At 32.7% G+C, this 25108-nt stretch overlaps 1 protein-coding gene across 1 annotated transcript in view; it reads right to left on the bottom strand.

Annotated features, from left to right (window-relative positions):
- Window positions 1-25108, bottom strand: part of apolpp (retinoid- and fatty-acid binding glycoprotein apolipophorin) — a 248875-nt gene that overhangs the window by 37385 nt on the left and 186382 nt on the right. Inside the window, exons 39-46 of the mRNA XM_081759450.1 lie at window positions 22104-22231; window positions 16888-17013; window positions 11292-11423; window positions 10655-10814; window positions 9121-9320; window positions 7925-8158; window positions 2317-2450; window positions 585-745 (exon numbers count right to left, since the gene is read on the bottom strand). Coding sequence (XP_081615576.1) covers window positions 585-745; window positions 2317-2450; window positions 7925-8158; window positions 9121-9320; window positions 10655-10814; window positions 11292-11423; window positions 16888-17013; window positions 22104-22231 — 1275 coding nt within the window. The remainder of the gene's footprint in view (window positions 1-584; window positions 746-2316; window positions 2451-7924; window positions 8159-9120; window positions 9321-10654; window positions 10815-11291; window positions 11424-16887; window positions 17014-22103; window positions 22232-25108) is intronic.

The raw sequence follows: 25108 nt of genomic DNA, 5'->3' as shown, positions 1-25108 counted from the left end.
TTTATATTACATTTTGAAATTATTTATGACATTCTATGAAGTAGGGTTAAAGAAAATTGATATTTAACATTAATTCTGTTTGTTACCAAAAGCACGTATAGCAAGTTGCATATTCTTTCCAATATTGATCCATCAAAAGTTTGCACCCCTTACTCGATTCGAGTATTAGAACATTCACACACACACACACATGTATATATATGAATAGTATGTCAATTCCAATACCAGTTCTAATTAATATGACAATCAGTGTGTCAGTCTTTATCTATACTTGATTATGTAGTATGTAATATCTCTACATTGGAATATTCATAACTTTGATATAATTCTGTTCTACTTTATATAGTAAAATTCAGATACCTTAGTACTTATGTTATTCAATACACAAGGAAAGTAAGATCAAAATAAATTGAATTTGCCCTTGTGTCTTTTTTCATTATACATGCCAAAACAAAAAATTAATATTTGGAATTACATTTAGGTTCTAATCTCAAAGAAGCCTATTATAAATATTTGTATAAAATACGCAGTAATTTAAAGTAAGGAAATTGAAGATTGTTTCCATTGACAAAAGATGAACATACCACATCCTTCTGGAAGTTGAACGTATACATCATTCTCATAACATGCAGTAACGTAGGCAGCAGCAGCTCTGCAGGCTGCAGATCTTCCTTGCACTCCTTCTACAGCAATTGCATCACAAGCATCTCTATATCCAGATGGATTCACGACTCGGAAGCATGAGCTAATAAATATATATTAAAATTGTGTGTAACAGAAATGTAATCTAAATTTGTATCTGGTTATCTTTTAAGTCATTGGTTCTAAAAACTATCGATTTAACAAATTATTTTACAAAACATTGATTTACTATGCGGAGTGAATGTTTCTTTATCAAAATGTATGTTTCACTTTCCTGTTACTGCTATTAAATTTCAATAACATTTCTTTATTAAGGTTAAGGCTTGTATCGTTTAATATAAATACATCTTTGTCGTAGCCTAATAAATGTGAGTGGAGGTGTCAGAAGCAGTTGCCATTAAATTTGTTTGGACGCTGTGTGAGAAGGAAAATGTGATGATTTTCAGCAGAGAAGAGAAAATCTATTGCAGTCAAGTGGTGCACTATGAGAGGAGTCATGTATAAAAAACTGGTGAAGCTGAAAGAAATACTGTAAGTACTGATGCAGTATAAATTGTGATTTAAGAGTATGCTTCGGAGTATGCTTGAAGTGATCAAACGCAATCTGGCCGAAACTACGGTCCAATAAATCCTGAAATTGTAAGAAAAACAGTAAAACCGTTTATCTCTAAAGAAAAAGGATTTCTGTGTGAGATGTGTCAGAAATAACGGGTACTTCTATTGGAATGATGAAACGTGATAAATAACGAGATAATTTAAGAACATTAAAAGCAAAAGATGCGCAAGTGCAATGCAAAACAAGATATTATGAAAACTCTTGTCAGAAAATTATATGATTCGATTCTCTCAAACCGAATAGTGTGTGTCATAATGAACTATGAAACCTAAGTGAAATCGGACCACAAATCATTGCATGTCCAACTTGTACGTGAAGAAATGCCTCAACAAGTCACTTCGATTATCAAATAAATAAAAAAGACAATAGTGAAACATTATTTTAACGCGATTTAGCAGCTTACCACTATAGATTCATGGCTGTGGAATAATATAAAAAAAGAAAGTCATTTTATTTTTAGAAGGTGATAAATTATCCAAATTTCCCGGCCCTTCGAAAGCTACTCAAAGCGTTCGTGTTGCTCGTTCTAGTAACAGTTTCGTACAGACTGCAATAGAGTGTGCAAACTCTTAAGGTTGTTGTCAAAAATTAAATGAGAAGTATCAGAGAAAAAGTTCGAAAACTAGCCAGAAACTTCTAATTTTATCTTTCTATTGAGTTACATTCCTTGTTGAATACATTAAGCACTATTGTTTTGTATTATTTATTATAGTGTGTGTTACTTCTTGAGTTTTGTTCTTATATTTATATAAAACGATAGTCTTTATGCTCGTAAATTTTTATTTCATTCTTTTGAAACAACTTCACTGAGTATCTAAATAAAAATATAAAAAATAAAAGATAATTTGTTGATATTGATAATTTATTTATTGTGCTAGCAATTTATACATTATCAGCTCTTATGGGAAAATGGATATGTTTATCAACGAATAGTCCATATACTCAATAATCCTGCAAGTTTCTTTACACTTCGGTCATATTTAATTAGGTTATCCAATACTTAATGACATGCAGAAACAAATGTTTTGAACTTCTTTACAGGTATAAAATGGTCTTACCTCAGTGGTGAATATCCAGTGAAGAATTTTGTACATTCTGAATTGTGTGATTCAACGTGATCTCCTATTGCTGTAGATGAGCACTCTTGACCAATAGTGTAGGCTCTGACAAATTCATCAGCTGAACTTGCAATCTAATTGGTGAATAAAATAATAATAATAATAATAATAATAATAATAATAATAATAATAATAATAATAATAATAATAATAATAATAATAATAATAATAATAATAATAATAATAATAATAGTCAACAAAACTTTTGTCTCAGAGTTGAAATTAGCTTTCTTCCATCTATGCTAAATCCGGATCTATAATTGAAATTTGTTCATCACTTACAGTTTTTCAAATTCAGTGTATGTGAATATTATGACAGCATGCGGATATAGCTACTACTGTAAAGAGGATTTGTCTAAAACTACAAATGGCAACACTTTACACAAAATTGTCTTTGCATTAGTAGAAGTCTCCTATTAGTGAAGTCAGGTTTATGCACCAATGCTTGATCTGCAGTGTGAAGCTCATTCGAAGTGAAAAACTATGTGTCTGTGCATATTCAAGTATTTTCTTGTCCTCGTGGCAATGCCAAGAGTGTGTGTAAATCTCCTAACATATTTTGTTACATATGTAGTGAGTTGACATTCAAATCGCAAAGACATGCTTTGACACCGTTCGTTCAAAAATGTTGTGAGTACTACTTTTGTTGCAAAGTACCCAATCAAGATCGTAGATTGGCTCCCTATATTTATTGTCTGTCATTTTTCAGACGTGTCACAGCATGGGTGAAAGGATCTCACCAAATTCCGTTTGTAATTCCAATGGTATGGAGGGAACCAACAAATCACACTACAGATTATTTCTGAGTGACGAATGTTCAAAATGTAACAGCAAAATCGGAACTTGTTGTAACATACCCAAATTTGCCGTCTGCTGTGAGATCGGTGTCTCGTAGCGAAGAATTGCCTGTGCCCAATGAGTCTGATGATGAAAATGATCAACAGAATAGATCCACCATATGAAGCAAGCCGACAATCAAATGAACCGCATTTGTTGAGTGAAGCCTATCTTAATGACCTCGTCCAGGATTTGAAATTGTCAAAGCAACAATATAAAGTTCTGACCTCCCACTTAAAAAACTGGCATCTCCTACAGATTGAAACTATAAATAGCATGTTTTTCGAGATAGTGAACGTGCTTTTAAAAACTTCTTTTCTCTAAAAGGTGATATTGTTTTTGTAATGCCATAAAATCCATGATGGTGGAACTTCGCCATGAATTTAAGACATGACTGGCGTCTCTTCATAGATTTATTACGAGTATGTTTAAAAGTAGTCCTATTCTACAATGGTAACGTCTAATCCTCAGTTGCTGTGGCTTATGTAGCATATCTCAGGTAAACATGCTAATCAATTAAACTAATTCTAGAGAAAATTAAATATGAGGACTTTCAGAGGAATATATTTGGTGATCTGGAAGATTTCTCACCTGCACTCAGTGGTAACTTAAGCGGGTAGGCCTACCCAAAAATTTTTAAAAATATATAAACGCTAAAAAGATATAATAAAGAATAAATGTATTTTCCACTAGTTACGAGGTATATTAATGGTAGATAATTATTTAACAAATAGCATCAACCACTACTGTAAAATAATCTCCTACTGTCATTAATTAATCAATCAAATGTGTATATCCATAAGCGAGCGAGCGGACCTACCCAAAATTAAAATCCTAAAGCCACCCCTGCCTGCACTAGTGATGCTTGCTTATACGAAGTTTTCGTGCTTCTTTTGCGAATGGGACTGTATGCTAAGAAAGTATACCCTAAACGAACTTCATTAACTCCAGGAGAGAAGAACGTCATGCATCGTTTTGTAGATGATCCTGCAAAATTATTTCTAACACTTCTGTACATAAAACTTGGACCTTTGAGAACTTTCTCAAAAGCATGTACAGAATTGGCAAAGGTTTCTAATATCTGGGAAATACCTTCCAAAGGATTAGTGATGCTAAAATCAAAGAGGCTATTTTTGAAGGTCCTCAGATCAGAAAATTGTTTCGTTATAAGAAGTTAAATGAAAAACTCAATGAGATCGAGAGAAAAGCATGGCTGGCATTTACAAGAATATGCAGAGAATTTTGGGGAAATCATAGGTCCGACAATCTTCGCTAGGTTGTATCCGAACTGTTAACCGTATATCAGGCATTGGGAGTACAAAATGAACGTTAAAATGCACTTCTTGAACTCAAATATCAATTTCTTCTTCTCAAACCTTGGCACTGTGAGTGATGAGCATGATGAGAGGTTTCATTAGGCTATTGCTGAAATGGTGAAACGTCACCAGAGGAAATGGATCCCCTCTATGTCAGCTAATTGCACCTGCACTTTGCAGAAAGATCTTCCTGATGCCGAATACAGGCAGAACATTCTAGAAGTAATCCTGAAACATGTTTTCATTGCAACAGTGCCTTTTTCAATGCATAAGTTATATGAACCACATTACATATTTCTTTCCTCTGTCATCAAAACTGTAGGTGACGGGGAAAAGTGTAAACAGATTTGAAATCAGCGCTAGAAATATTAGATTCACCTAGTGGAGTTCTTGAGAGACGAAAAGTAATTTTGTTGGCTAGTAATTAGGAATATTTAATTTACTAAATCATGTTACTTATATACATATACTGTACATATATATAATTGGATAGATAGATAAAGATAAATAGATAAACATCGGTTAAAAATAGGCACTCCCTCTAGAGCTAACATTAGTTATTTGTAGAGCTTCATGGAACTTAATGACCCATCACCATTCCAGTTGAATGAAGTGAGTGTCCTAGTCAGTTGTATAGAAATAACTCGTGAAGATGGGTCAAACCAAGGATGTCACAGAATGACAAAAAGAACAAAGAATGAAAAGGGACCATCACTGTGTTTGGTCGTGCCTATGGACACTCAGTAAATGAAGTTGTCCTATTTGTTTGATATATTAAAGCGTGTTGTCCTATGTGTATCTACCATTTCAACTTGGAATGATAGATAGATATATAGTTCACATTTCGTGAGTGACTGTCTGCAGTATTAACTGGACACTGTATGAGGGTAACAGGTGTGTATTTGTCTGCGTCAACGGCTCGACGTTATCTGATGAACATTGAACTAGCGATATGCATGTTTTTATGTCAAGTTCAATTTACCAGAAACCAAAGACATCCCAGAATGATAGGTCCATGGAAAGCGTCGCTGATGTTCTGATAGGCAGACTTACGGATTTTAAAAACGAGTCTCACTTCAAGGTGAGAGTCAGTGGCAGCTCTTAAGGGAAGCCACACCGGTGAAATTTACACTTTTAACTAAGTAAAGAAAATTTCTCTAACATCCTAACTCTTGAATATAAGAATTAGAGCATTTTGTATGTTTTTCACTTTTTGTTTGTATATATAAAATTTAATTTTTACCAACGTGAATTTCGACAATATTGCGAGCGTCTTAGTTGTCGAACCACCAGTGTGATGGTCTGAAGTTTCAATATATTATCTCAATTGCTATTCATTGAGGGTAGCCTGCATCACTAACAGGTGGTTCTAGGGTCGTACTCTTCCTGCATACAATTCGGAAAACACATTTCAGTAAGACAATGTCGAACTACACATCCACAAGTATCCACATGTATGTATGCATGTGCACGTATTATTCGATGAACGACAACTACTCCTGATTTCCCGACCTACAGAGTCACCTGAAATATAAATCTTCGGATATGTGTGGAGCACGATTGATCGTTACCTTGTTCATTAAAGTCTTCCAGCAGACAATGCCGACTTCTTGTGGATTCATATAGAAGCAATGCGGCAGGTTGTTCCTCAGAAATACATTCGATACTTGTTTGATTCGACTCCACGAAATATATTCTTTAATTGCAGTACGTGGAGATCACACCATATATATTAATTAAGGTTAAATGTGTTAAACAGTTCTAAAATTACTGTCATTACTGAATAATAATTATATAACGAATTGTGATCTATGAAGTATAAATTTCATTCTACTCATACGTGTCATTCTTGAGGTTGCAACTTTCACAAACGGTAATGCTTTTGATATTTCACATTAAATATTAAACAAAAATGAATATATCATAAAAGTTATAAATTGAATTCGTAAAATTTCATTAGATATATTATGAATACTTTCGACGGAATTAAATTATAATAAATGAATTTAGTTTATAATAAAGGAATATAGTCATAATAAAGAATATAGTTATAATAAAGGAATATAGTTTAATAAGAGCATGTGCTCAAAGGAAAATTAGAGGCTGAGAGGCTTTCAAATATATGAAATGCAAATATCACAGTACAGAGAAGGTATAATGCAGAAAAGTGAAATTGCACCCCCAAGGTATTCTCTGATACATTCACTAACAAAATAGTTAGACTGTACAAAACATATGGCCCCGAAAGTGAATTGATTTGGAAAGACTATATTGTAGCACTAATATACTATATTGTAGTTGTAATACCTACATCAGTTGTTCTAGCATAATTAAACAATTCCACGAATTCGGAGCTACACTGTTTCACACTCCACTGTGAATACCACGATATGCAGAGCGACTGCCGTCGGACTGTGTATTATCGACTAAACAATCTGAAACGGATCCCAGTAGCTGACACCACTGGGGCTGCGCAGTACAAAGATATTTACAATGTCAGAGAATCCACGAACATAGCGTACTACGGTTACCTTGTTCTGTATATCCAAACCGACCGCCCCCTTTGTTATTCAGAAAACGTTTCGTCTCAAAAAGTCTATAAGGCAAATGTTCATGCACTGAAATCTAGGTAACGAAAAAACAACACAGAAAGCTGTGCAAGAATATCGGTGGAAGCTTGTAGTCACCGTAGAAGCGTGGATATATCTCACCAATTGTGGAAAGGTTCAAGCAATTACGGACAGTGTCGATGATAAAGAACGAAGCAGTTTCATTCGTGAATGTACCAAAAGTATCCTTGCTGTTTCATGGTTTGACTAATTTTGTTACATGAAAAAAGTAAATCTATATAAAAGTGACAAAAATGTGGAAATCAATGTTGTCTATTATCAGAAGCATGTTTCTATGGCTATTTCCAATAACGAAATCCTCATACAATATGGAGCGGACACTAACTGGGTTGAACTTCATCAAGACAAAGTGTCTAGTCACATAGTAAAAATATCGTTGGTATTCTACAGACGGATGAAAGCTGGATCGGGATTCGTGCTATTTTCATTATTGACTTTCCAATGAAGAGTTTTGATGAACCCCAATGAACTACATGCATTGTGGTTTCTGAAGCACGGCCTGCCTTCCCATAAAATGCCACAGTTTCTGACCTGTGAAAAACATCCAATAGAAGTATAAAAAATACTCCTTGTACACCTGCAAAGAAATATTTTCCAGTAGAAAGTGCACGGTCGAGCAATCGCCAAGAGTTGTAATCGTCTAATAAAACCAGTGGTGAAAGAGCTGAGTGTCATAAATGAGTAAACACTTTGAAGTCATTTATATGGAAGCCTATCACCCAATGTATATTATAACAGCTCTTCGTAATTAAGATGAATACTTACATGTCCATTGGGAAGAATGAAATCATCATAATGTTCGTTATTAATAGTTCCAAGCAATCCTCTAGTTCTGCCGAAGTAGAATCCACTTGCATGCACAACACAAACATCAGTATGAAGATCACAATGGAAGCGAATTCCGTTCCTGTTATTCACAGACACGTAATGATGAGTTCGTTGTACATTGAAGTCGTTTTGATGAATTGGTAATCCCGTTGGTTTGCCGTTCAATAATACCTATAAGATATTAAATCGTGTTATTATTATCTTTAAGGAAACTTTAAATAGCTTATATACTCAAGTATAATAACAATTTTAAATAAGCAGTAAACGAAGTAATCACGAAAACTTATAGTAGAAAATAGACAATTTAATTATTAATATGAATTTCAGTCTAAATTCAAATTCTGCAGATACAACACAAGTTGCAGGAAAGTACTTATACTTATATTTATTTTTTGTCTGTTGTATTTTTACTTTATTTCTATTTTGTATTCCTTTTTATCTTTTCTTGTTTTGTTTTTGCAGCTTATTTATTTTACTTTCTTATCTATTTTTTATAGAATAATGGTATTATATTAAAAATATTATGTTAATAAGGCAATTGTAGGATTGTACTCTTGTATGCCTTTTACAAATAAATAAATAAATAATGTGTATTTGGAAAATAATACTCTAACATTATCATTGAAATACTTCATTGACTATTCTCAAAATATTTTAAAAACCATACCGAATATCTGAAACAAACGTCAAGTGGAAGCAATGTTGGTAGAGAAAAGAGACCCAAACTTTCCTACGATATATCTAATGTTTTATCAAACACCTAAATTTGTACAAATTAATTAATTGTAATATCTTAGGTACTATGAATAACTGCCTTGTATTAAATGGATTTTCAGTTGGTGATTTTTGTCCGTAAAATAAAATAAACTATTGATATTTTCATCAAAAAGCATAATAATGACTTATACAATTATATTACTGCACCTAACCAAACCGCATTGGAATATTAACTTGGTTCAACATTTGTCATTTGCTGTTGATTACATCAACTTTTCTTACCACAGTCAAAGAAGTTGGTACATCTTACGAAAAAAAATATTTTTATTTAATAAATTTTTATTCATGAAATTTTCAATTGATTTTTATTTGCCTATTAATTTAGGGAACTTAGATTATTTGAAGTTAACACTTACTGAGTGGTCAGCTCTTAATTCAACAATATCTTTTCCATCTGCCAAAACTATGCTCCTACTTCCACTTGTCAAATCCAGAGCAAGAGTGAAGTTGCCATCTAACAGATCTTGAGCCAGTACGTATTGACATTGACCATTCAATGTGTAATGGCTTCTATCAAACGTTACAAAGTGATGGTGACCAATAATCACAGCGTAAGCTGAAATAGCAGAGCCAAATGTGAAATAATTTTATTTGTAAAATTATGTATTTTATACTTATAACCTAAAACATTATAACAATGACATATCAGTCCTTTAAAGGTCAAAGACTACTAGTCGGTTTTAGTACTCGCACCTTTGAGATGATTGTATGCTCAGCATATCTCGCCATTAATGTTGGATAGTATGACTAGGATAAAATGTTCTACTGAACTATCTTTTTCATAATAATAACGCCATTTATTGAAAAAAATAAGCCTATTTGTATATTTTTTGCCATTAATAAAAAATGACCGTGTTTGTTTCTTTTATTTATTAAATTTGATGAATGAGTTTCTCTTTAGTTGAAAGAAAACTATTCTTCGTGTACCCAAACAAAAACTTCCCCTAAATTGTAACATTTAAACTCAAATTATACAATTCAGGAAAAACAGACAATTTAAATTTGCTTTACCTGGTTTCAACAATTGAAAGCTTAATGGGATTAATTTTAACTCAGATGATCCATAATCATTCAAATCTTTTGAGGACTATGTAATTAAAATCTGCATGTTTCTATTTCAAAGAAAGTTTATGGATAAGATATAATTTGAAATATATTAAGTTAACGGCATGCTATATAACCACTTTTCGTGTTAAGATATTACTTTTATGGTAAGAAACAGACTAATTGTAGTACTCTTGATTGTTTGATTCAATGCAGTTATGATATATAGTAATCGAAGCAGTTTACTTGCTATTTATTTAGTATTTATCTTAATATTCTATGGCAAAGGACAGTACTTAACTTCAAATTTAATATTAATTATATCATTACATTTTTTCTAATACAGAAAAAGATAATGTTTAAAAGCAAAACACCATATATATCAGATTTTAGAATTTCTGTACAAAAACCTGCATGTATACAATATATTTTTTATGGCTACGTTCGAAAACAATTATCTGCCAAATATATTTTCATGCATCGTGAATTACCTTTCGTCAATAATTTCGAAATAAAATGACGGATTAGAATAGTTTATTTGCTTGTATTAAACATATGTTCTTTAACCTAGAAGGAATTGCTCTAAACCCAATTCATTTATTTTAAAGTGATAGGAGAATAATTCTTATCAAAGAAATACAAATGCCCTTTATCTACATGTGAATACAATGAAGATATTTTGTCTATTACAATTAACGTGATATTACTTCTTTCATCATGGGTTAACAGCATTTCTCTTGTCTTTCTTTACATGGAAATTATCGTTCAGTACCAAGGTTCAAGGTTCAAGGTATTTTTTCCTTCTCTTCGGAAGTTAATCTAAAGCAACAATATTTGCACACTTACCTTCAAATGGTGGAAGAATATCATACAAATTCCTTGGTCTGTAAGTGTAATAAATATCTAAGAGGTCATCGTAATTATAAACAATTCTTACAGGTAGTAGTGCTTGCCGAATTAAAGCTGGAATTTGTTGGATGACGTTAAGAATGTATGGCAGACTTAGCTATAAATTAGAGACAAAAAAATAATAAGTTTTTTTAAAAAAATGGAAGTTGTAGTGTATTAAATTGATTTATTCACAGAATCAATTATTGATTTACTGCAGATACCAATTTAAGACATCAAGAATCGCTAATAAGGTTTGTAATATATCTGTATATACTTAAAACCTACACAGAAACGAAAAAGCATTACCCGAAATGGAATTGTTTGAAGTTTTCATATTTGTAATGTCCTTTTTTTCTAACAAAATAAATAAATAAAATCATTTGATTGCAGAGCAAAATTAAAAGAATAATAAATTTTACGCAACTATAGGATGCTTAAACATAGTAGTTATTTTAGTGGAATGAAAATAATTCATCTAGCAGCTACTGTATGTAAATTGCTCTACTTATTAAAAATAAGGTACAATAAATAAAAAATACATTTTAAAAAAAGGCAGCTAAAACTTTCACACACTAATAATGTGATAACTTACTTTTGAAAGTGAGTAACCTTCCTCTAAGCCATAATCACTGAACTCTGAAAAGAGCGATCGAAAAGCATTGACCAACAGAGAGTATATAGCCCGCAGTTCTTGAATGTCGTTAACATCTTGTCTTTTGATTTTCTGAAAAATAAATATCAATGTATAATATTAAGCGTTTTACTCATAATACTTAAACAGGCTAATAAAATTTATTAGTGCAGACGAGTGTATAGCATAAGGATATTAACACTAATTCTTTTATTCCTATTGAGCATTTCTTAAACTATCAAGGGCTAATGCAACATTTCGAGTTTCAGATAGAATAGCAATTTTTTTCAAGCGAAAAACTTAAAAAAATTTATCATAAGAGAGAAATACTAAATTGTTAAGATGGCAGTACGAATAAATAAATCAATATTTAAAGTCACTTCTCTGCATTAGACATAGTTTATTTTGTAACTTCATAATTTGATATTTCCTAATTTGAAATATATCAAACCAAAACTTAAACGTAACCTTCTTTAGTGTAACTCCACTCAGGTAGAATCTATCAAACAATTAAGTGTATACCTGTTTGTGAGTCTGGCATTCCTGTACTCTCTGGCATGTAAAATATAACAATTAAGTCGGTTGGAAAATATGACAATTAAGTCAGTAAACACTGTATTTACTTGAAAATCTAATGAAAGTCTGAAGCACGCGCTTAAGAGGGATAGAAATTCTAAATACAAATTATGTATAGGAGAGTTAAGTGAAAACAGCATAAAAAAACATACGAAAAAATCTATGAAGAGAAACGTCGTAGAAGATAACAAATAATGGCATTGATTGGAATTGCCGTCGATGAAGATGTCGATGACAGAACATTCAGAGCAAAGTGGTGACGGTCTAATAATTAAGGCAACAGATTACCAATTCAAAGAGAATCAGTTCAAATTCATATAAGGAATAATTTTTATAACGGAATTTATAATATTTGGAGTGCTAGATGAGCAATACCAAACGTTTTAATATTTTACGCTAAAGTAAGATAAACATGCTATTATTGTTGACGATAGAACTGTAACGATGGAAATTAAGTCTTTATGATCATGAATACGATAATGTTCAATTTAGCATCTTATTGCGTATAACTTTCAAAACATTCCGAATCGACTGCTTCTAACTTTGATATGATTTATTTCTTTTCAATTTTCGCACTGAGGCTATATAAAAATGGGACCTAGAATTCAATGTGTGCTCCGAACCATTGAGTCCCACCAGGAATCAACCTCGGGACCAGACACACAAACTATGGCGTAAAAATGCGTTACAATAACGGATATTGTTTTCTAATTTAAAGGATCATCTTGTATAAAATATTTAACAGATCGAAAACTGTTTTACACAGTTTGAAAGTTCACAAAGAGTTGTGATAACCTCTCTAATTGCATTCCAAAATTTTCATAAACATCGGATGGGCATAATATTTCACAGATGAAATGCAATTAATTTAAAGTTAAATTCAAATTACGCGCAGACACGAGGCAAATATGCAGTAGATTATTATTAATTTTCCACTGATTCACTCGGGTTGAGATTTCCAGTTTTCCTGTTGTAGTTTTAATCGATATCCACAATACAATGAGTGTGGAGGTTATTTTGCCAAAAATAAATAAATATTTAAAAAAAAAGAGAGAGAGAGAGAGAGATCTGATTCGTGTAATTCAGGCAATTAAACTTACGGACTTCTCAAGTAACTGGTTGCATAGTACACATACATAAGGCGTCATATATTTAAATACTTGAGAAGTTAAACCGCTTCCACAGATGATCATTCTAAACAAAAGTTCCAAACCTGTTCTTCTATTTATGAAAGGCATTTTCCTAAAACCGAAAATGAAAACTGAAACACTTACAATTTCGATTCAAAACGAAGAAATGAGCTAGTTCATAACATCAGTTATTTATTTGTTCTTCTAGATATGACAACATAGTATACTGCATGAGGTTACTGTAAAGAGTTATTTGGAGACATTCTTGGCCACATCTATTAGTAGGACGAAGTGGGAACGAGAAACAAATTTTGGTTATATTAGACATAGGAAAGGAAAAACAAGCTTACAACCGAAGCGAACCTTCAAGTTAGTAGATCAACGCAGTAGTCATTTACGCTACGGAGACCGACACCTTAATCACTTTTGGTTCTGCTGGATTATGTGTGATAAAAAAAAATGTAATTGTTTTTTCAATATTTTCTTTTTGCAGGAAATAACTTTTACAAGGAGGGAATTTAATTTGAGAATTTTAGTTTCGAGTGAACTGTAAGTTTTCAATCATTGAAGAAAAAGTGAGATATGCATACTCGGAAACAAATAGTCCTTTATTAGATATTTATTTTTTCTGTCAAAGACAAACATTTAATGGCCATTTAAACAGCATTTATTATGTTTTTGTTATATCCAATGATTCAGAAATTCGATTGTGTATAATTAGAGTAGCAAAACCTTGCATAACGTAACATTTCATATGCTAAGAAACAGATCAACTACCGTGCCAAGCTTGATCCCGATCGGATGAGTTCGGTGGATTTTTATTTTCGGAAATATGACAAAGTTTGACCAAACGTAACTCAGAACCAGAAGCCTGTGCAGCGTATTTCCCATGCTTATATGGTACCCAGAACTCAGGAACAGTAAGCTTATTCAACATAATATTTCACGTACTTATACTGCAGGTCAAGGTCTATCATCTTGCTAAATTTAATCTTAATCGAATTATATATTATGAACAGTGTTTAGAAGTGACAAATCGGCATATATATATATATATATATATATATATATATATATATATATTATCACTACGTTAGATTTTCACATTTCAAATCGGAAACGTAAATTGAAAACTACAAGATCATATTTGCTATACAGCCTTTCAAACTAAGATCACTACATTATTATATTAAAAAAAATATATTTAAAAGGCTCTACAATAGTAACAACACAAATACGGCCCACGGAAAGACATACATGAAAGCAATGTAGCCTTGTTGATATATGAACACTAGGATCACAAATTACAAATTACAGATTACTACAGTCACTGGTTTAAAAGGTTGAAAATGTCAATACTAATTTTTTAACCTCTGAAACTTTTTTCTTTTAAAAATAAGTACTTACACAAATATTATGCTTAATCATTTAGATAGTTTCTCGTAACTATAAGGATCATAACACGAAATTGATATCTTGCACCATTTCGAAGGTATGAAACGTATGAGTGAAGTTTGCAACGTTGCTTAATATTTCCTCTGTGCAAGAAACATTTAAAATATTCATACCAGCATCATAACATTGAAACAAAACATCGTGTTGGTAAAAGCATTTTCAATATTTCGTGCGAAGATAGAATTTCAAGCATCTTTACAAATTTCACACGTACTTTCCATATCTCCGAAACGGTATGATAATCAACTTCGTGTAAATGGGATTATGATCCTATGTCTATGAAGAACCATCTAAATGATCATATACAATTGAATCGGTAAAGGACTGTGATCAAAGAAATAGACTTTCAGTACTTTATGAAGAAAACTGCAAAACGTATCAGCTGATATGCACCATAGTCCCAACATCCGTGTGAAAATTAACCCAATAGAAAAACATCAGTGTTACAACTAAACACAAGATAAGTCGTAAGAAGCTCTCTTTTCCCTCATATAAAGTGAAAGTGGTTCAAAAATTACTGGCCACAGCCTCTGGAAAATGAATTCAATACTGTGAATGGTTAAAACAGTTTCTGGTGAACAAATCTGAAGATGTGTTGTACTATATTTTCTATACCGATGAGGTATGCTTCCACTTATTAGGGTAAGTATATATACAGAATTCACGTTTATAGTCTGCGAACAACGCACATGCTTTACAGGGAATTCCTTTACTGACCAGAAGACTAGGATGTGGGTTGAAATATTAAGAAGAAGAATAGTCACCCGAAATTCTTCGCAGAAACAATAAATTTACTTAGCAATTGTGAAGTCATCGTCAGTTCATGGAAGAGCTAACCGAAAACGAAATTAATAATACATGAATCTAATAAGATGGATCGACAGCGCATACAACCAGATAATCAATGAAGTTACTGCAAGAGGCTTCCGCAACTCGAATAATTTCTGACTTGTGGACACTTTGTTCTCCCGAGTTAATCCCCCGGATTTTCTTCTTCTGAGATTATGCAAAAAGTAATGTTTATCGAGACTTCACGCCCCAGAAAATTCAAACTGCTATTCGTGATTTGACCAGGAATAATCTACACGAACTACTCACGAGTCTTCGTGTTCAAGTAGAAACGTCTATAGACATTTTCATGGCAACCATTTCAAAATACTACTGTAATGGTAAGTCAATGTTACATATGATGTTTCCAATGCATGATAGATGTGTAGTTATTTTTCGAACGCATTGTATGAATAAATACTTTCTAGAAGCATTTTTTTCTGCTTGGTAGACAGAAGATTAAAGCATAAACATGGAAAACATCAGAAGATGTGAAGATATTTTTTTCGACAATAGCAACAAGCATTTGTTTCTGAAACAAAGACAGTGGCACTCACTGAAAACGAAGAGAAACCCGTTCGCAACTTTAATTACTGATCGAAGAAGGGGAATTAACTCATCAAATTTAATCGGAAATCGTTTTACCTTTAGAGCGGAGAGGAGAATGTTAGATTCTTCAATTCTTTTAATTTTCTTTTTTTTAAGTTGTTTCTATTGAACAAAAGTCGAAGAAAAAGGCAATATCTAATCATAAATGAGATGGGTAAACCAGAACGAAAATTCCATTTAATCTTTCATTTTTGATATGAAAATTATCTTTAATTCACCGTAACTGAGATAAATGAGACCAACTAGGTCAATTTATTAGCCTAGCTGTAAAATTTAACATTTCTGAAGTGTAGAGGAATGTAGCCTTTCATAAATAAACTATAGTATGTCACTCTCTTGTATTATTTTTAAAGTATATTTTTGATAGTATGTGAACGCTAGATGAGCAGTCCAAACTATAAGAATTTGAACTTACCTTTAGTAGGAAATGAAGCTCAAGCTTACTCTAAGTATAATACAATTTAATCCCTTACCGCATGCCGTGCCATATATGGCACATACCCTTTTTTCACTTTAGCTTTTTTGTGATTTATCAAAGACATCAAATGACTGTTTTGTCTGCTGTGTGAGATATTGACGTGTATGAATAAGAGATTTTGGTGTCATCTGGCATGTTCTTTGTGAGTTGTAAGTGTGTCATATAGCACTTACTTATTTCTCGTCGAAATTAAGTGAAAAATCTAAAATTCAAGTTTTAATTCATTTTTCAATTTCCCATATGAGGATTTCCAATACTGATTATTATTACTTTATTTACAGTATTTATTTTTATTTCTTTTTCTTTCTTTCTTTTCTTTTCTTTTCTTTATTTTTTTTTGGGTCGCTAAAAGAAAAAAAAATCATGCAGAAATGGGTTAAAACGACAATGAGTGTGCATGCACTTAAAGACCCTTTTTTCGTTGGTTACTATATTCAAATTACAAAGCTAAAATTAATATTAATTACAGCAGTTTTCTTACCTTTTCCAGATAATCAATAAGGGAACCAACTAGATCTCTAAACTCTTGGGAAGGTAACAGGTCTTTTAGTCCTTCGATAAGGTCATGAGCAATACCGTCAAGTTGTTCCAAAATATCTGGAGCAAACTGAAAATGAAGTAAAATTAAAATAATAATTGAAAATTAAATACGCGTAGATAAGATTAAAATCTTAAACATCCCTCTTTTTCTGTTTCTTTCTTTGTGTGTGTGTGTGCACGCGCGCGCGCGTGCGTACTTGTAGCTCAGTGGCGGAAATTTAGTTTCAGAGTTTCCTTCAAAAATTCTCAATCTGTCCTACTTTCGGATTTTCCTCTTCATCCTGCATGAGAAATTCACCTTTTTGTTTTGTTGAAACACAGAAAAGTACTCAAAACTTGACGTAAATTACAGGATGCGAGCACGCTGACTAACTTCCATAATCTTGGAATGGTATATTTTCCAAAATTAGGTACGAAAAAGTATATATTTATAGCAGTGATGGAAGTTGTTTACTAAAATTTCATATATAAGTTCCGTACTTCATTTCGAGATCATTGTAGTGAGTTTTTAACGAAAAAGCTACACTAATAAGAAAGTGACTTAGCAATTTCATGAACATTATATTTTTCTCACACGAGAAATATACAATTGTTACGTCCTTACCTTTGCATCAAAGGAAAAAGAACAAAATATTCTTTTCTGTCTGTTCTATGGAATTTTACAACTCTGTATGTGTTAAAAATTTGATTTAAATAATTACAGCCTTTGGAAATATTAATATATAAATCCCCTGGGAAAAGGGGCAATGTCTAGTATGGGATTCCACTTGTGTTGATACTTTTGCAGCTTCTCATATCGTATCAACTTCTAAGAAAGCTGGAAGTGCGGCAGAAACAGCGTGCAGACGAAAACATTTAAAATATACATGCTTAAAAGAGGACCATATTTTCATTCCCTTTGCTGTTGAAACAATAGGCGTTTTCAGCAAAGAGGCAAAGAATCTAGTGGAACAAATTGGTTCACAGCTGGTTGTGAAAACAGGGGATCCGCGGAGCAAACAATTTTCAATACAAAGACTCAGTTTAGCAATTCAGCGGGGAAACGCAGCTTGCATTTTTAAATCGTTCCCCTCTGCTCCTATTATGGAAGAAGTTTTGTATATTTTGTAAATGTAAGTTTTGTAAAGAAGTTGTAGGGGACATTGAGGACGAAGATCGGCCTAAGTACCAAGAACATTAATTCTTTTAATCCAAATTTCTCATACTTGTACTTCATTTGTATCAATAGTTTACTATATATTATTCTATGTATAGTATTGTGATGTAATCAGTATTGTATGTGCATTTTTTCTCTTGGCGCACTAGTGGCTGTATGCTGTGATGAAAGAATATCAATTATGTATGACGCAACAATACTCTTTGAGCAACATGATGATAATCTCAATAACATTACAGGAATCCCTGTTGTCTCGTTAAATTAATATATAAATCATACTTTGGAGCAATTAGTAACTCGCAGTTACACATTAGATTCCATGATTGAATCACAAATTAAAATGAGAGAAATATATTATTTAGTTTTATCAGTAATAAATCAGAATAACTCCTAAGAAACACAAGTTGTATCAAACTTAATAATACCGAATATTCTGATTAATTCTCGTCTAAAACTTTGGTTCACTTCCTGATAAACTTGAAAGTTTAGTTTGTTTCCTGTGTTTTCCTGTAATTTTTCGCATTAACCTGGATTTTTTTTGTTTGTTTTTTGTTTTCCGTTTCTCATATTGTTATTATATTAAGTATTCTATCAGGCAGGTTTTGGGACTAACGATTTTTTTTTTTTTTTTTTTTTTTTTTTGCGTGGGTCTTGCATTGTTTGTTCCACGTTTCTCGATCTTTGGCTTCCTCTTTTAACCCCCAATATTTTCTTGTGTTTCAAATCATCGATCAGTTATATTTTTCTACCTACTCCGCGCTTTCCTTCCATCTTTCCCTCTATGACCTTATGAAGAAGACAATTCCTAGCGAGATGTGCCCAATCTATCGGTTTAGCTACGGAAAATGTTGGCTGAGAACTTCTTCTCTTCTCTTCTACCCGTTTCAAAACATTTTCGTTTGTTGCTCTCTGAATCTAGGGGGGCGGTGGCTCAATGGTAGCGTTCACCTCTGGTGCTTGGGGTCCTTGGTTCGATCCCAGCTCGCGCCGTGTGGACTTTGTGGTCGACAAACACCGTTCTCGTGGGTTTTCTCGGGGTTCTCCCGTTTCCTCCCACATTCTTCATTCCACCATTTCATTCATTTCTCATAATCACCGTCTTACCGACATAACCGTGGGACGTAAAACTTAAAGACTTCATTTCATTTTTTTCTCTGAATCTATTTTATCTTCTCCTTTCTCCAAGATCACGCTTCGAAATTCTGTAAATATTTCTTCTCTAACTTTTGTAATGTCAAAGTCTCTGAACCATACAGTCTAAAACTCCATACAAAGCACTTAACTGGCATCTTCCTTAGTACAATATTAAGTCTGCTAGTTAGGAATGATCTTTTCCTGTTGAATGCCTCCTTGGCTACTGCAATTCTTGATCTAATCTCTTTAGTCCAGTAAGCGTTTTCGTTATAAGATGAAACGAATTTTATTAAATGTTGATATGTGAATGAAACTGTTATAGAAAAAGCATGACACTCACCTAAACTCAGTTTATAAAGTTAAATTATTATACATTCAATGGTAAACTATCGTCCTTTACGCCATATTTGTAGCTAGATTTTGAAAGAATTAAATATTGTCGTTTGTATCTTCTTCTGCATGTTTTAATAGCAATGAAGCAACAATTTTTGTTTTATTATATGTAACGTTGAAAAAAGGGTGAAATAAAGAGAGTTGGTAATTTACATTTTAAATATTAATGATCTTCACTAATATACCATACCCGAAAATTGATTTTGAACAAATTGTAGAAATTCTATGAAAATTTCAGTAATATATAAGAAAAGTAGTAAAAGACTGTAGCCAGTTCCCTCTGTTCGCCCATGCGTAAAATCATATACTATATAAATCATATTGCTGATCTTTGCACGTGTCTGAAAATTTATAAGTCATCATATGATAACCGGAAATCCAACTGATCGTTCACATAAAATATTTATGTCTAATCTCATTGACTACTAAACAGTTCTGTTAGTTCATTCGTCTGGTACTTGACTACAATAACAGTGTTTTCTTTTGAATTTCCTTTGCAACCTTTCATGTGAATTTTCTTCTGATATGTACCAAAATTAAACTTACGATTTTTTTCAATAAATAATTGAAAGAAGAGTACTTAAGCAGAATGTTCATGTTTCAAATTCTGAATAAGAACCGAACTTTTTAGGTTCTAAAAGGGAATTATACGTTGTGCTGCAATCGGTAGTTAGAAAATTGAATAATACTGTCAGAAAAAAAAAAAAAATAGCAAATGGACAAGATGAAACTAAAATGTTTGAAGGCTACAAGCCCAATCAATATGATATATAATAATAATATATCAAGTATTTTTATCATTACTCTTTCAGTGGCTAACTGACGTTTCCTTTCACTTGCTCTGAATGTAATTAAATTGCTGATTTTTACGACATTTCTAGCTAGAAAAAATTAAGTTCATACAATACGTAAATTGTCAATTTTAATATATTTTATAAATGTTAATTTTTTCGTCTTGAAATTAGTTAGACTATGTAAAATATTTAAATAAATTAAAAAATAAATTTCCAATTTTGAGAAAGAAAATATATTTCTATTGTTCATCTCTCTCTATCTCTGAAATTCTAACTATTCGCAGCTATTAATGATGTGGTTTTCCAAAATATTGTAAAATAAATCCATAATTCTTTGAAAAGACTAAAAAGCAATCTTTCTCTCTTTCTCTCTCTCTCTCTCTTACTTATTATTATAGCACAGAAAGTGAATGTTAAGAAACATTTATATTGAGCTAAACATCAATAGAGCATAGGGAGTTTAATTTCCAAAATAAGTTTTTCAACAGAACTGAACATGACGCACGAAAACTGATGCATGAAACATTTCCCAATCATGTCATTTTAAAGTTTAGTTATTATGAATAGTCTCCATATTCTTTTAATTTATCGCTTTCTGAATTTATTTTTAGACAGATGCTGCAAGTCGAAAATGCGTGTAACTGAATCATAAACTTAACTCGACTAGAAAGCAATGCTTACTCAAGTTTTTAAGTTAGGAATATTTGAATAAAAATTAATTTTTAGTTTTCTTCTGAATTCTCAGAAATAAGTTTCCATCCGTTGCTCTTATTTGTAATGATGTTACCAAGGCAATCGTCTTATCAGAATATAGGAGAAACGTGAGAAAACAAGAAAGATCTGTTGATTTGTTACAGTCAGCAATGTTTGAAGAGTGCCCAGATATTACGAGGGGAGAATATGAAGCAAGACCAGAGTCTTGGTAAATGTCTTATGATCTTGTCACATACTCTTTCGTCATAACATTACGACAAGGATGGACAACTGCCACTAATGACCAGCTGTTTTTCGTAATTTTTTCTTTCTTTTCCTGTTTCTTTTATACTCTGACGACGAAATAAGTGTATCGAAAGCTAACAATGCCTATTTAGCTTCTCCAAAGTGTCTTTGTTCATAGCTATGTGTTAGGTACCTTTTATTCTTATGTTTATAACTAATATACTGTATATTTCAGCTGAGCTAAAACAAATAGGTTTGGGATTGCTAAAATGCGTGATAGAATATTTTAACATGTTTGTATACTGAAATTAAATCCCACATTTTGATCTCATTAATATTACTGTGTAAATTCCCTAAGAGAGAATTTTGAATATCCATTGTCTTTTCATATTACACCTACTTTGTTGTTCAAAAGACAATTTCTGATAAATACAACAAACAAAGCACAACTTTGTAGATTTTAACAACATACACTGCAATTACGTTCAAAATAGATGTTACTTTGACGAAATGGATTTTATCAGATACTTCTGAGTAAAATGAAAAATTAGAATGCAACCTTCACTTCCTTAAAGTGAAGATTAAATTGTACTTCTTTTAATTAACATATTTTTTTCCGAAATCAGCTAATTTACTGGATTTACTAGAAAAATGAAAATTTTCGCGAGGAATATTACTTTCTAACGTGATTTTTTTCTTTATTGAAATAACTAAAAAGAGGCAATAAAAATTCACACTTACATCGCCTAGGAACTCCTGCAAATACTCCCTTATGGGCACTGAGCTGATTATATCTATTATATGTTCTATGACTTCTCTTATCTGGTAGCGAATATCATTGGCCCTTCGAATAAGTACTCTGAAAACATCTGCAAATAGAAAGTACGTAATATGTAGAAGTACATATCAACCTTGTTCTCTTTGGAACCATTAATTTATCTGCTAGACATAATATATATATATATATATATAGTAGGAACAAAATGATTTAGGTTAATTTAATAAATTTACTGTAAATTTCATAAATAATTGACTTAGTCTTCCTGATGTTCAACGCATTAGGACCAGTCAACACTACCTAAAAGCTTCGATGGCCCCTAGAGCAATATTTTTTTATAGTACGATACGACTGATAGACAGTCTCTTGGTGGTATGAAGAGCATCTGCGTTTGTGAAAGCCTTTTCCTTAGAAGTTATTTCATATTAGTGGCTGGTTGGTTGGTTAGTATTGATGGGTTGTTAATGATAATGAGTTTAATATTTCGTTTCGGTATAACATCGACCTATAATTTCAGTGCGATCCGAATCATATACTCATCCCATGTACTCTCACCGAAGATGAAGATTTATGTAAGAACTAAAGCCCGGAATTAATGGCAAAAATCCATAAGTGCCATTATTGTAATTTCATGATATTTTCAGGAAAAGTGCAATTTCACAATTTAGAAGCAATTTGTTGCCATTGTCACAGGTTTTCTCTTCTACTACTCTTTATTTACTCATGAATAACAGCATACCACAGATCTGAGTCGCTCTTATCTGGCCAAGCGATCTCGGTGTCTGATAATAACTGGTCTATTCCCGTTGGAATGTGACAAGTGGAGGGGCGGGGATGCTAATGAGTATTCAGTTCTTGGAATTTTGAAGCAGTGTTCGGTTCTTGGAATGACAAACGAAGATGCTTACTTTTAAGAAGTAGCTAGGTGGGCAGTTATTGTGAATCTTAGGCGTGCGTGATACAGAACTGGTATTTATGTGCGTTTCAGTATTTCAAGATGAAGAAAGTTGGTCTTTCTAGGCAACAGAAATTGGAAAAAAACGTGAGTGAGTTCGGGCGCACTGTGTTTTCAACAGACGGTTCTGTACTGTTTTGTAAGTTACGTAAAACTGTGGTTTCCGCTGAAAAGCGTTATTTTGTAATACACCATATAAGCACTACAAAACACAATTCTGCAAGGACAGGCAAATCAGCTGGTGAAAAGGTTCAAAATCTTATTGGAACAGTCAGGAATCCCGCTTCGCGTACTAACAGTTTTGCGAATGATCTGTGTGAAGCTCTAATTAACGCGGACATTAAAGTTTGGAAATGGAAGTTTGAAAATGGTTCCTTTAGAAACTTTCGCGAGAAATACAAAAAAAAAAAAAAAATAATAAAAAAAAAAATTCCAAGTGAATCATCTTTGAGAAAGACTTACGTTGATAGCGTGTACAGCAGAACTATTGACGCTATCCGTAAAAGTGTTGCTGGCAAATATATATGGATTTCAATTGATGAAACTTATGATATTCTAGGACGTTCCATTGCCAACGTTGTAATTGGAACTTTGGGAGGGGAAGAAGGCACACAAACATTTTTGATTGCATCAGAAGTTCTGGAAAAAGTAAATGGTACGGTAATTGCACAGGGTTTTACAAAATAGCTAAGTATTCTGTGACCAGAATGTGTAAAATACATCACAGACGGAGCTGCATACATGAAAAGTGCAGCAAAAGCCCTTAAGGTTTTATTCCCACGTATGCTGCATGTCACCTGTCTGGCACACGTGCTACATAGAATTGCAGAGAAAGTTCGTTCTCATTTTCCTGGCGTTGATCTTCTTGTGCCAAATGTGAAAAAGCTCCCTCGCGAACAAGTGCGTTTCGCGAATTAGCCCCTGAACTTCCGCTTTCACCCCAGCCTATCTTAACGAGATGGGGTACATGGATTACAGCTGTTCTCTTTTATGCTAACAACTTTGAACTCATCAAAAGTATCATTAATACTTTTTGATGAGAATGATGCGTCTTCAATTAAGGTTGCTCAAAGTTTGCTTAAGAAGAATTCCTTGAAAAAGGACTTAGTCTTCATTGCAACACATTTTGCAAAGTTACCAGATGCTATTGCCAAGCTTGAAAAAAAGAACTCGCTAGTTCTCTGAAAATCTTCAATGATACTCTCAATGATCTGAGTGATGTACCTGGTGATAAGGGCGAGTACATTTGACGTAAGTGTGATCGTGTTGTAAGTGCTAATCCAGATTTGGGAAAATTGAAAGACATCGCTAGTGTTATGGAAGGTGATGCTGATACAACTGTTGACAATGACATGGATCCTTCCCAAATTACATGTTTGAAGTATGCTCCAGTGACATCTGTAGATATGGAAAGATCATTTTCACATCTAAAGCGAATTCTTTCTGACAGGAGACAAAGTCTTTCCTTTGAAAATCTTAAAAAGATGTTAATAACTTCAGAGAATAAAAATGTGAAAAACCTTTCGTAAGTGAAAATAAACTGCTAGTGTAGTATAAAATGATTTTACTGTAGTATTTCTTGTGCTTTGAATGTTTGTGCTAATGTAACCGCGCGTGAATAAGATGTGATAATGTTTTTAAGTTATTGTTTCATTGTTAGTACTGAAGAATGGCGAATGAAAAGAAGAAAGGTTTCATAAAACTTGATTGTATGTTAAGAGCAGGCCCATATTTAGATGAGTGCTATTCTGTGCTCGAGCACAGGCCAGCAGAATTTAGGGGGCTGCAAAATTTTGGAATAGTTTAAAGAATCCCGCGCAAGTGCGAGAAAATATGTTAATGTGTTTAATTCACTCTAATTACAGTAGTTACTAATTAGCTAGTTTATCTGATTAAATTACATTCCAGTATTGAGAGAATGTGTCCGCAATGGATGAATTGTTAAGCTCGTTGTTTTGTAATCAAGGGTCCCGGGTTCGATTCCTGGTGGGGACATATGTAATCTACGTACGT

This window comes from Thermobia domestica, chromosome 5 (assembly GCF_964235325.1).
Source record: "Thermobia domestica chromosome 5, izTheDome1.hap1.1, whole genome shotgun sequence".
Taxonomy (NCBI): Eukaryota; Metazoa; Arthropoda; class Insecta; order Zygentoma; family Lepismatidae; genus Thermobia; species Thermobia domestica.
This window is presented reverse-complemented; position numbering and strand designations above follow the sequence as displayed.